This window comes from Juglans microcarpa x Juglans regia, chromosome 4S, assembly GCF_004785595.1.
Source record: "Juglans microcarpa x Juglans regia isolate MS1-56 chromosome 4S, Jm3101_v1.0, whole genome shotgun sequence".
NCBI classification, from domain to species: domain Eukaryota; kingdom Viridiplantae; phylum Streptophyta; class Magnoliopsida; order Fagales; family Juglandaceae; genus Juglans; species Juglans microcarpa x Juglans regia.
Genome location: NC_054601.1, coordinates 9,280,548 through 9,293,384, shown reverse-complemented (window position 1 = coordinate 9,293,384; position 12,837 = coordinate 9,280,548). Strand labels below are relative to the sequence as shown.

Sequence of the window (12,837 nt, the reverse complement as noted above, 5' to 3'; positions counted from 1 at the left end):
TCCGGACCGAACTAGTCCATCTGATCAGTTTTTCCAGTCCGAACCGACCGGATAACACCCCTAGTTACTAGTTCCCACAAAGGGCATTCAATTACGTGTCCGAACTCCAGGTTTGATATTGAAATGGTTGATCAAAGAGTTAATCTAAAATCTGCCACAAACCAGAGAACATTAGGAAATGAGTTAAACTACTAGCGAGTAGTTCTGTTCGTCATTCTTACATTATATATTATATTTAATTTATTTATTTATTAATTTTTGTTTTATTCTTGTTAAATTAAATAAATTCTTCTACTCATCATTTATATATATACCACACATTTAATAATTAAAAAAATTATTTATAATGTGTAATATAGAAATAATGAGTAGAATTTTTCTAACTTAATGTATATATATATCTTTTAGAGTAATGGTAATTTTAAATGTGTAAGTTCTGTGCATCATTTTGAAGAAAAGAATGACATACTATTCAAAAGTAAATTTTTTCTCTTGAGTTTTATATTTATCAATTTTATTTTAAAAAAAAAAGTGTCCGGAATCCGCAATTATTTTGTCTTTATAATATAATAAAAGGAAGAGCGAAATTATGGATTCGTATTCTTTCTATATATAAAAAATAAAATAAATAAAAGGTGCATGATGCAGAAAAACAATATGATGAATATGAAAGAAATAAATATATAATAAAAGAGAAATTAAATTTATAATTTCAAGTATGTAAGTTTTATGCACTCTTTGAAAAAAAGTGAATAAAACTATAACTAACATAAAAATTTAAATACTAAATTCTCAAATTATTAAATGTATCTTAACTCAAAACATCCTTATATATGAGATTTATAATTTTTTTTAACTTAACACATCTTTATACGTAGGACCTATAACTTTTTTCAACTTCTTATAAAAAGTAATAAACCCATATTAACATTCAAATACACTTTAAATTCAGTTTAAATGAATCTTACATAACTCCACTACTCAATCATTACTATTCATAAAGAGTTGAGTTCAGCTTAACATCAAAACATACTTTAAACTTAATTTAGATGGATTCCACATAACTCTACTATTCAATTATTACTATTCATAAAGTGCTGAGATCAGCTTAATATCTAAATACAGTCTTAACCCGCGGGTTGGCTGGATGACAAAATGCTTTTAATTGCCTGCTAATGGAGTGGACATGCAACTTTAAAAAAAAATGAAAGGAAAATGATCCATTTTGGATGGAACAATTTGGTCAACTTGTTTTGTCTTCATTTGAGCATAATAGCTTATTTTCGAATCAAAGATCCCAAAAAGAAGGTGCAGACGATGCTTTGAATTTCTCTCTCTTGCTTCTCTAATTGAGGTATGATGAAAGCAGAGAAAGACATCCATTTTTAGCATTGGAGGAGGTTCTATGGAAAGCTCAAACCACTCAACCTCTCAACTTGGAGTTTGCCGTCCAATCAACACTGCAATTAATACCTCCATATTTAGAATCTTGATCTTATGGTGGAGATAATCTTCTCTTGACTCAATATCTCTTTTAAGTATTTATCTAAACTTGGAATTTTAAGTGAAATAGAGATAAGCTAAGAATTCTCCTGAATTTGTTATATGTCTCAGTTCACATGTTGGAACTTAGATACTGTTTTCCTCCTCTCAAAACAGTAAGCCACAGTATCTAGTGGGTCCAGCTAACTACGTGATAATGACGTGGGAAAAATTTAGAATTTTGATCTGTGTTTCCTGGCCACGACAGTGAGATATTCATCCGAAATTCCCTTGTAACCCGCATTGCAGTCTGCACCAAAATGTTTACCTTACCTTTTCTCTCAACCCCTTTTGCTTATTTTATATATTTGGACCTTCCCTCTCTTCTCTATGCCCACTCATTGATACCAGTAAGCACATCAAAAAGGTTATGATGCTGTAGTTGGTGATCAACCTACCAAGTGCTTTTATAATATATATTTCATTAACAGCTCAACTTTAAGTCTTTAATTATATATATTGTATAATTTTTATGAGAAATGATTTGTACAGATCTCGTATAGGCTCTTTGTAAAAAAGTGTACCTCATCATAAAAAAGTATTAAAAAAATTATTTCCTTAATAAAATTTATATTTTTACAAAAAATTTATAGGACACTTATTTATTTGAAACTTACACTAATATCTCATATTTTATTCCATTAAATAACCTAAAAGATAATCTTTTTAACTATAATGTAAAGCAAAAAAATATATATATAATATAGGAGGTTCAACGTCGGTGCTTCAATGAAAAAAAAAAAGTTCATACACGATACCTATCGCACTGTCGCGTCACATAAAAGTTGCATCTTAAGGAATCTTTCATGGTCTAAACATTAATGCAAAGAGTGTTATTTATTTATTTTAATTATTATTTTTATATTATTTGTTACAATTTATCTATTTTTGAAATAATTTGGTGTCACCCAAAAGAATTATAAAAGATGAAATGATAAATAATATTTTTCTTAAAGATATGATCATTGTTATTTATCATTTACTCTGCACAGCTGATAATAATGCTAGTACATGTACTGCGAAATACCGTCACTAGGATCCCCACAAAGAGCATTCAACGAAGTGTCCGAACTCCAGGTTTGATATTGAAATGGTTGGTCAAAGAGTTCATCTGAAATCTGCCACAAACCCGAGAACCTTAGGATAGTAATAATAATTTAAAATGGGTAAGTTTTGTGCATCATTTTTAAAAAAAGTACGATATATTATTAAAAAAATAATTTTTTTTATGTAAATTTTAAATTTATCAATTATTTTTAAAAAGAGTGTCCAGCGTCGCATGTATTTATAAATAGTTATTTTGTCTTTATAATATAATAAAAGGAAGGGTGAGATTATGGATACATATTATTTCCATATAAATAACTAAAAAAGGTACATGATGCAAAAGAACAATACCTTGGATATGAGAGAAACAAATATATAATGAAAGAGAAATAATATTTGTAGTTATAAAATGTGTAAATTTTATGTATTTTTTTTGAAAAAAATAGATAAATTTAGAACTCATATGAAAAATTTATTTTTTAATAATATACTTTATTTTTTTGAAAGAGAGTATGCGATGATTGTATATTCTAAGATTGTATTTAATATTACTTATAATGAAATTGTAAATTCGGAATGAAAATGTGAAAATATAAATTATAAATACATATGCATGCATGCATTGTACTTTGTGCATGTTAGGCATTTAAATGAAATAGAAAGCGTGTGAAGGTGGATAATCCACGATGCAGTTGGTTGGCTTGGGAGGCAGCCAAACTGAGCTCTTCAATGCACATAGGGGAAACGATTCAATATGACTACTAAATTCACATCATTCTCTTTGTCTCAGCCAAGATTTGAGTCGTCTACTCGGCCCAAAAGGCTTAGCCCGCGGGTTGGCTGGATGACAAAATGCTTTTAATTACCTGCTAATGGAGTGGACATGCAACTTTAAAAAAAATGAAAGGAAAATGATCCATTTTGGACGGAACAATTTGGTCAACTTGTTTTGTCTTCATTTGAGCATAATAGCCTATTTTCGATGCAAGCATAGATCAAATCAAAGATCCCAAAAAGAAGGTGCAGAAGATCCTTTGAATTTATCTCTAATTGAGGTATGATGAAAGCAGAGAAAGACATCCATTTTTAGCATTGGAGGAGGTTTTATGGGAAGCTCAAACCACTCAACCTCTTAACTTGGACTTTGCCGTCCAATCAACACCGCAATTAATCCCTCCATATTTAGAATCTTGATGATCTTATGGTGGAGATAATCTTCTCTTCACTCAGTATCTTTTTAAGAATTGAGTAATGTTACATAAAATCGTAGAATGCATAAATATTTTGTGGTCATTTTGAAAAAGAGTAGAATCTACTATTAAAAAATTATTTTTTTTATGTACATCTCATATTTATTTATTTTTTTTCAAAGTGATTACACGATAATATTTATATATTTAAGATTACAATTATCATTTCTCTTTAGTATTTATCTAAACTTAGAATTTTAAGGAGAGATTTGTATTCGTAAATCATCTCAACTCATCTTATTATTATTTATTACTATTCATCAATTTTAACTTATAAATTTTATTATTATTTATAATCTATTTTATTTCTAATCACAATTCATCTTAATTTATTTTCAAATCCAAACGATTCCTAATGTGAAATAGAGAAAAGTCAAGAATTCTACTGAATGTGTTATATGTCTCAGTTCACATGTTGGGACTTTGATACAGTTTTCCTCCTCTCAAAACAGTAAGCCACAGCATCTAGTGGGTCCAGGTAATTATGTGATACTGACGTGGGAAAGATTTGGAATTTTGATCTGTACAATTTCCTCGCCGTGACAGTGAGATATTCATCTGAAATTCCCTTGTGACCAGCATTGCAGTCTGCACCAAAATGTTTTACCTTCCCTTTTCTCTCGACACCTTTTGCTTATTATATATTTGGACCTTCCCTCTTTTCTCTGTGCCCACCCATTGATACCAGTAAGCACATCAAAAAGGTTATGATGCTGTAGTTGGTGATCAACCTACCAAGTGCTTTCTTGTGTATCAAGTTTAATAATTGATATCGCTTGCCTTTTATTTCTTTAAAAAGGCTTTGAATCATGCACCTTGGCGTATCTGTTAAATTCTTAAACTCATTTACCCAACAAGCTCCCATGCGATTTAGTCCATCTGCTCGATTGCCATTTTTTGTGATTCTTCTTGAGTCAAATACCACTCAGTACTTGCCGCAAAGCTTGCTTTTGTTGAACCTCCTTGGTGTTTTTTAGTCCTTGATGCCATTCTATTCCTTAGAAGCCATTAGAGAGGGATCAAGAGCACAGTTTTAACTGAATCCTACAAAGATAGAACCATGGAAGAAATATTTGTGCCATTTCGAGGAATCAAGAATGACCTTAGAGGAAGATTAATGTGTTACAAACAAGATTGGACGGGTGGATTTAGAGCAGGCTTCAGGTGAAACTCACTTCTCTGTGAATGTTGTTCAGTTGCAAAGCTAACATCTTTATTGACCAAATTTTATTGCTCTCAGGATTCTGGCTCCCACCACATACATATTTTTTGCTTCAGCAATACCGGTCATTTCATTTGGTGAACAACTGGAGCGAAACACTGGTATTGGACATAAACTTCAAAAGTCCCTTTAGATCTGTGTGGTAGAATATTCTTTAAATTTAGAAGATACAAAACAATTCTCCGAAGTCTACACTTTCCTTTTGAACTTTTAGCCGTTCAAGCTTAGCAGTACTTTGATTTTTGATTAGACAACAGAACTGGAAAAAATGGAAGAGTTGAAAAGAAAATAATAGGTCGTGATATAATAAGTATTAAGGCCAAATGAAAGCCCTTTAGAAGTTTCATTCATGATATTCTCCACCTTGTACTTTTGCAGAGGGAGTTCTGACGGCAGTTCAAACCTTAGCTTCCACTGCCCTTTGCGGGATTATACACTCTATCATTGGAGGTCAACCTTTGTTGATTTTAGGTGTTGCAGAGCCCACTGTGATTATGTACACATTCTTGTTTAATTTTGCTAAAGAGAGACCGGACTTGGGTCGAAATCTGTTTCTGGCATGGACTGGATGGTGAGAAATTTCCTCTATTTTTTCAAGTAATCACAGTGACACACTGTTCACGTCCTTGACATGGACTTCGAGTGTCACTTTGAATTCTATGTTTCAAATTCTCGTTATATAATTGACAGAAATTGTCTGATCTTTGGATATTGTAGGATATGTGTCTGGACAGCATTCTTGCTGTTCTTATTGTCTATTTTAGGAGCTTGCTCCATTATCAATAGGTTCACCCGTGTGGCTGGAGAATTATTTGGTCTGCTAATAGCAATGCTTTTCATGCAGCAAGCTATAAAAGTAAGAATTCTGTAATTCTATTTTTGTCTTTTCACTTCTTGTTCGGTTGTTTAGGGAATTCATAAAATGTTGGTACGTACTAGTTCAACACGTTTACAGTTAGATATAAGCAGTATTGGCTTCTGACAGACCATAATCCTGAAAAGAATGGATTTATTTTGAGAACTTGATTTATTTTCGTTTGTTGATTTGGTTTTCCAGGGACTAGTAGAAGAGTTTCGCATCCCAAAGAGAGAAAATTCAAACTTAACTGAGTTCATACCTTCATGGAGATTTGCAAATGGCATGTTTGCTTTGGTTCTATCATTTGGCCTTCTGATAACTGCATTAAGAAGCCGGAAGGCAAGGTCATGGCGGTATGGGTCTGGTAAGCATGATTCTTTCAACATAAGCTAAATAGAGGCTTCTGTGAGCATTAGACTTGATAAGTTTTGGTAAATGCAACAATATATTCTACTTTTAAAAGATTTCTGAATTAATTTGAAAGGTTGGATTCGAAGCCTAATTGCCGACTACGGTGTACCGCTTATGGTGCTGGTCTGGACAGCTGTTTCTTACATACCAGCCAGCAGTGTTCCGAAAGGGATCCCACGGCGCCTCTTCAGCCCAAATCCCTGGTCACCTGGTGCATATGATAATTGGACAGTCATTAAGGCATGCATGCCTCAAAATTTTCTGATTAAAACACAAGTTCTTGTATTTGTCTTGGACGTAGAACATTGAGTTGAAGTTTTACATTTAAAAATTGACAGGATATGCTGAATGTTCCTGTTGTCTACATAATCGGAGCTTTCATTCCGGCAACAATGATTGCGGTGCTTTATTATTTTGACCATAGTGTAGCATCTCAACTTGCTCAACAGAAGGAGTTCAATCTGAGAAAGCCATCTTCTTACCATTATGACTTACTTCTGTTGGGATTTCTGGTATTCACTGTCTTCTTTCTTCCTTCTTCCTTCTATGCCATCCCCCATTCTTATATATTTCCATTCTTGATGGCAGACCTTATTGTGTGGTCTTATTGGAATTCCTCCAGCAAATGGAGTTATCCCACAATCTCCAATGCATACAAAGAGTTTGGCTACTCTCAAACACCAGGTAGTCTAGCCATAAAGTTCATCTAGTATATTATGCTGTTGTTAAGAAAATAATATAAATAATTAAATTTACCGCTTTCTATTGGCTCAATCTTTTGAAACAAGTAGTGATTTCACATGGTATCAGAGCCTATACTTTATCTCGTTTAAGTTGGGCATACTCACTAAGGGAGAGTCTAGCTTACACGTGAGGGAGAGTGTTAAAAATATAATACAAATAATTAAATCTATCTCTTCCTATTAGCCTAAACTTTTGGGACAAGTGATGATTTCAAAGCGGTAGATATTGGTATTTTTTTTCTTTATTGTTATCATTTTCTGCTTATTTATACTTTTTGTTTAAAAATATTTGCTTGCCATTCAGTTGCTTCGCAATAGGCTGGTTGCTACAGCCCGCAGAAGTATTAGAAGAAATGCTAGCTTAGGACAGCTGTACGGACATATGCAAGAAACCTATCAACAAATGCAGACCCCTTTGATCTACCAGGAGGCCTCAACTCGGGTACGTAGGGTTGCTACACATGTTGGTTCTTAAGTTTTATGATAGATTGCTCTTCTGCTTTCCTCCAAAGGTTGCAAAATCATATGTTTAGAAATGCGAAGGACGAAATCCAGGGAAAAAATGATTACCAGGCTCATAACTCATAAGCCACCAAGACCTGGGAACAGTATGTAAAATATCCTTCTGACCAAGCATTCTCAGATAACAAAAAAATGACTTCAAAGTAAGGAGACTCATTGGCCAGAGGAATCCTGGGTACATGATTTAGTAATCTTCTAATGAAGCATGCACTGATAATTAGTACATGTGGACTAAGGAATTACTTTTGAGCAGGGACTAAAGCATTTAAAAGAATCAACTATTCAAGCAGCTACATGTATGGGACATATGGACGCCCCGGTTGATGAAACAGTGTTTGATATTGAGAAGGAAATCGATGATCTTCTGCCTGTTGAGGTGAAGGAACAGCGTCTCAGTAACTTTCTTCAATCTATAATTGTTGGAGGATGTGTTGCTGCCATGCCCTTCCTCAAAATGATTCCAACCTCAGTTCTATGGGGCTACTTTGCATTCATGGCAATTGAAAGTTTACCTGGGAATCAATTCTGGGAAAGAATCTTACTGCTCTTCACGGCACCAAGCAGAAGATACAAGTAAACGCTGCAAATCCTTTTCTTTAGAATATCAATGTTTCCCTTTCTTTTTAGGACTAACATATTTTACTCATTTCCTGCAGAGTCCTAGAGGAATACCATGCAACTTTTGTGGAAACAGTGCCTTTTAAGACAATAGCAACATTCACCATTTTCCAAACAACCTATTTGCTTATATGTTTTGGACTTACATGGATTCCAATTGCCGGACTTATGTTTCCATTAATGATCATGCTTTTGGTTCCTGTAAGACAGTACTTTTTGCCCAAGTTTTTCAAAGGGGCTCATCTTCAAGACTTGGATGCTGCAGAGTATGAAGAGGCACCAGCTTTGCCATTTAACCTTGCAGCAGTAAGAGCTCACCTCAACCCCTCTGCACATTCATTCTTACTTTACATCTTTCATATATAAATGAGTTCTTATAACCCTCATGCATGCTTGAACTTTTCCACACATTCAACAGGAAGCAGAGATTGGTGCTGGAGCTTCCTTTACAGATGAAGGAGAGATTTTAGATGAAGTTATCACGAGAAGCCGGGGTGAGTTCAGGCATGTGAGTAGTCCTAAGATCACAAGCTCCACGGCAACCCCAGCAAATGACCCTAAAAGCCTTCAAAGCCCGCGCCCCACATACAGTCCTCGGCTCAGTGAGCTAAGAGGGGAGCTAAGTCCTCGTGCTAGTAGTAGAGGACCACAAAGTCCAAGGACTGGAGAAGTAAGATTGTCTAATCTAGGAAAGAGTCCTCCTGAAACAGCATCAAAATAGGGAGAAAAACAGACTAGTGTAAACTAGTAATCCTTTGTAAGTTTAGCTGCTTGTTCGTTTACATATTCCAGTCCTGATTTGTTTTCTTTTTTTTTTTTTTTTTGCCTGGAGCACTGTAAAGTATGCCTTCTTTCTGCTCCTCTACTTCAAGAAGAGATATATATTAGTGCATGTTGTTGTATGACAGTGTATTTATTTTTTCCATTGCATCTTACTAAACAAATTAGCTGTTCATAAAACGGGTTTGCCATACCCATCCCTCTCTCTCTCTCTCTCTCTCTCTCACCGACACCCTACAAATTGGCATATATGCCTTCCATTGTGCAACGGAGCTTGCTTAACATATAACTTAAATAATTAAATTTATCTCTTTTGTTAATTTAAACTTTTGGAATAAATAGTGATTTAATAGATGCATGACCGACATGGGTCAGAAAAAACAACCGACGAAGGGTTTCTACTTTCCTTAACCACATGAAAGTTGGCAAATAAAGCTGCAATGTGATAACGATCTTTGCAATTGATCAACTTGTTTAATAATGGAGTGTTTTGTCTAAGATTCAACACCACCCCACATCACAGCCGCCCGAGTCGAACACAGAATCATGAAAAGGGGAAACTGCACTTGATGAATACACTGTAAGAAAACAATGAAAGGGATGCTTTTGGAACAGTTCTGAAAGAAAAGCATAGGACATAAATTTTCCCAGAAAGAACTTCTAAGTGAATTGAACTGGAGACGAGGGTCCTACGTACATCCTCAATTGCAGTGGTGTCGTTTTCATAGCATTGACTAGATGGTATTCATTCCTCATGCCTCTCCATTACTGAAGTTTGGTCCCTTTCTAATGATTTCAGGATCTCTGTGTTTATGTCCGATTCAAGTGGAGAACCACAAAACAAAAAAGCTCAATATGTTTTGTTTGTGTCCAAAAAGAAAGTAGCTTGACAACATCCATGAGAAGAAACCAGAATTTCATGATTTGATTGAAGATGGGACATAGAAGTTGACCACAACCAGCTATGATTTTCATGTGATCAGTAAATGGTGAACCACCCTTAAATCTGATATCAAAGGAAGTCCCAAGAGCAGCATCAGCCGCAGATAGTGCATCCCAGAAATGGCATTTGCCACGCCGTGACGTTGATATATATAAAGAGAAGATTGATTGACACCGATCTGCATGGATGATGTTGACAGATCTACAATCTATGTATGCCGATGGTTATCCGATGGTTAATGCTGTACATACAGAATTTCCTCTATGTTTGTGCCCACAAAATTCTGCATGAAATTTAACAATGAAAAAGGACGAAAATACCAAAATGGAAGAACCATTTTCTTTCTGATCTTCAATATCTTCATACACCAAGCGATCATCATCAGTATATACCACGCCAAAGTGAAAGGCTAAGACCATCCAAGTTCTTAATTCTGTTCTTCAGTTCTGCAGTGTTTCTTCATTCTTGAGAGGACAATGACTGGACCGGAGACATTACTGAAATATTGTTTGTCAATTGCACCATCCTTTTATTTATTTATTTTCCTTTTTTGTTCCTCTGCTTGGCGCATAAAAATTATTGATTACGTGCGTTCCGGATGTTTCTGACCAAAAGTGGAAAGAAAAAGCAAATGCTCTGATCTTCTTCAAGCTTCTTCATCAATGGCTGGCACTCTTTTTGCTTTCATTCCTCCGTGATTGACCTTCTGATCAATGTACAAACTGCATGCTTACTGCTACAGCAACTATTCTAAAAGAATTCGTTGAGTTGCCAAGAGAAAACAGGTTAACAGGGTACTGTAATCTTTTATCTATATCTACTTATAATTTTTTTTTCTTTCTATTGAATTTTGCTATCCAATATCTTTACAAAAAATCCGTACAATATTACATTAATTTAAAATAATCTGAAAGCTCATTTCAATAAATATTAACAAATCGAAGAATGTCATCATGTTCGGGAAACTCTACAATAATATAAATAAAAATAAAATTAACAATTATTTTTGCAAATCGCAAGAATGCACTACTCGTTAATCTAATTTAGAGTAATATACAAGTCGTCCCAAATAGACAAGCCTAACCTTTTGTAAAAAGTAAGTTTTATTAATAAAGAATAATTTTTTTATATTTTTTTAAGATGAGGTTTAAATTTTTACAAAGATTTATAAGACAATTGTTTATTAAAGACTTATACCAATCATTACTCATAATGTTTATGTGGTAAAGGTTTTCTTATCGTTCTTAATTACATTCATTTTAATGGTTTTATATTTTAACCATTTACATTTAACGTAACATGAATTATTTAATGAAAAATGATATTATAGTTATAGAATGTGTAACTCTTGTATATTTTTTTAAATAAGTGATTAAATCTAGAACACACATAAAAAAATTATTTTTTAATGATAGATCTTAATTTTTTTCAAAATGAGTATGCGAATTTTACACACCTTATAATTGTATCTAACATTACTCTTATTTATTGTTAATTATTTATTACAAAAATGATTATTTTTTACAAAAATAAATCAATTTTCGTAGCAAATTATTATTCTAATTGTAAATACTCTGTTTTTTTTTTTTTCTAAGTAACACAATACATCAATAAACGTGATTAACAATAAAAAAAATAACGATGAGAAATAATATTTTCTTTTACAAAAACATGACCCTAGGTATGTTCTAGAATTAGAATTTAACCAATTAATCAACGCCGCGTCGTTATGCTTCAAAGTCCAAAAGCCCAATAGCCCTAATGTTAAGCATGCCGCATGGCGCCAGCCTGACGTAGGGAGTGATCTGAAGGGTACTTTTACCAAAACCCCCCTTGTATTTTTATTTTTATTTATTTATTTATTTATTTTTGCAACATTCATTCCATAATAGGAAAAACAAAGTACAGAGAGCTCCAGTTTAATACAAAACATTAAGAAGAAATCTAAAAACTATAAGCTACATGCTATGGTCATGAAAGGGAGGATCTTTGCCGTTGTGGAATTTCAGAATACTTGGGGGATCCAGATGAGGGGTAAGCTTCCATATGCTTGATTGAAGGCTACCTATCACACAAGGTTATGCGCACATCGATTTTGTAATTGATGTATTTTTTTTCTCACCATTCTTAAAAATTACGAAGCAAAAATTGGATGTCTCTTGTGATAGAAAGCATTGTCCAATCTGTTGCTGCCTTTTCTTTTGTAATTTCTTGGATTACCATATTGGAATCTCCTTTAATGATGACATTTTTAATGTTTCTAATCTCCTTCAATGATGACATTTTTAATGTTTCTTTGTTCTGCTTCTTGAACTGCCATTAGTGCTGTTGTAGCTTCTCCCACCTTTGGGTTTATGTTGTGTATGTGGTTGGTCTGAGCAAAGATCGATACACCATTTTCATTTCTGCATATGGCAGCAATGATGCTACTATTTTTTCTAACTGCCACATCAAAATATATAGAAAAAAAAAATCATATGGTGGAGGTTGCCCTTTTTTTCTTGTTCACATATTTTTTCATTCCATGTTCTTTGAAAACCTTGAGGACAATTGACACAAAGCAGTGTGGAGTTGGACATGGAGAGTTGTGGATGACTTGATTCCTAAGAAACCAGATGTTGTCCATTGCAAGAGTAGCAAAAAGTTGAAAGGAGTGGACCTCTTCCTCCTGTATGCAAAGACTAGTGTATGGATCAATAATGATGGATATCCAATTATGGATGGGTTGACTTACAAAGTTCATGATAGTTAATGGCCAACTAGAATTCCTCCACAAAACCTTTGAAAAGATGTTGTTAAGAAATAAATGAGGAAGGTTTTCTTCTTCTGCATTACAAAGAGGATAGAGTCTAAAGGTATAACTCTTTTGAGCAGGCCTCTAGTGGAGAGTATGTTATGAG

General features: G+C 33.8%; 1 protein-coding gene across 2 annotated transcripts; it reads left to right on the top strand.

Moving 5' to 3' along the window:
* The first annotated feature begins 4,496 nt into the window (after positions 1 to 4,496).
* LOC121263356 (boron transporter 1-like) lies at positions 4,497 to 10,625 on the top strand. 2 transcript variants are annotated; one of them, XM_041166205.1, is made up of 13 exons: positions 4,497 to 5,003; positions 5,080 to 5,162; positions 5,440 to 5,632; positions 5,779 to 5,917; positions 6,119 to 6,284; positions 6,405 to 6,571; positions 6,670 to 6,843; positions 6,920 to 7,015; positions 7,379 to 7,516; positions 7,850 to 8,169; positions 8,253 to 8,520; positions 8,633 to 8,971; positions 9,794 to 10,625. In XM_041166205.1, the coding sequence occupies exons 1-12, from the start codon at positions 4,900 to 4,902 to the stop codon at positions 8,933 to 8,935; spliced, it is 2,151 nt and encodes a 716-aa protein (XP_041022139.1). In that variant the 5' UTR covers positions 4,497 to 4,899; the 3' UTR covers positions 8,936 to 8,971; positions 9,794 to 10,625. The 2 variants fall into 2 exon arrangements, with proteins under 2 accessions (XP_041022139.1, XP_041022138.1); XM_041166204.1 differs by lacking the exon at positions 9,794 to 10,625 and having other exon boundaries at positions 8,633 to 9,174.
* The last annotated feature ends 2,212 nt before the right edge of the window (positions 10,626 to 12,837 follow it).

What these genes read in the sequence shown, in the direction of transcription:
- LOC121263356 (XM_041166205.1), top strand. Translation starts at nt 4,900, where the DNA reads ATGGAAGAAATATTTGTGCCATTTCGAGGAATCAAGAATGACCTTAGA. An exon ending in ACAACTGGAGCGAAACACTG is followed by an intron (nt 5,163 to 5,439) that starts GTATTGGACATA and finishes GTACTTTTGCAG; the next exon opens with AGGGAGTTCTGACGGCAGTT. An exon ending in TACTTCTGTTGGGATTTCTG is followed by an intron (nt 6,844 to 6,919) that starts GTATTCACTGTC and finishes TCTTGATGGCAG; the next exon opens with ACCTTATTGTGTGGTCTTAT.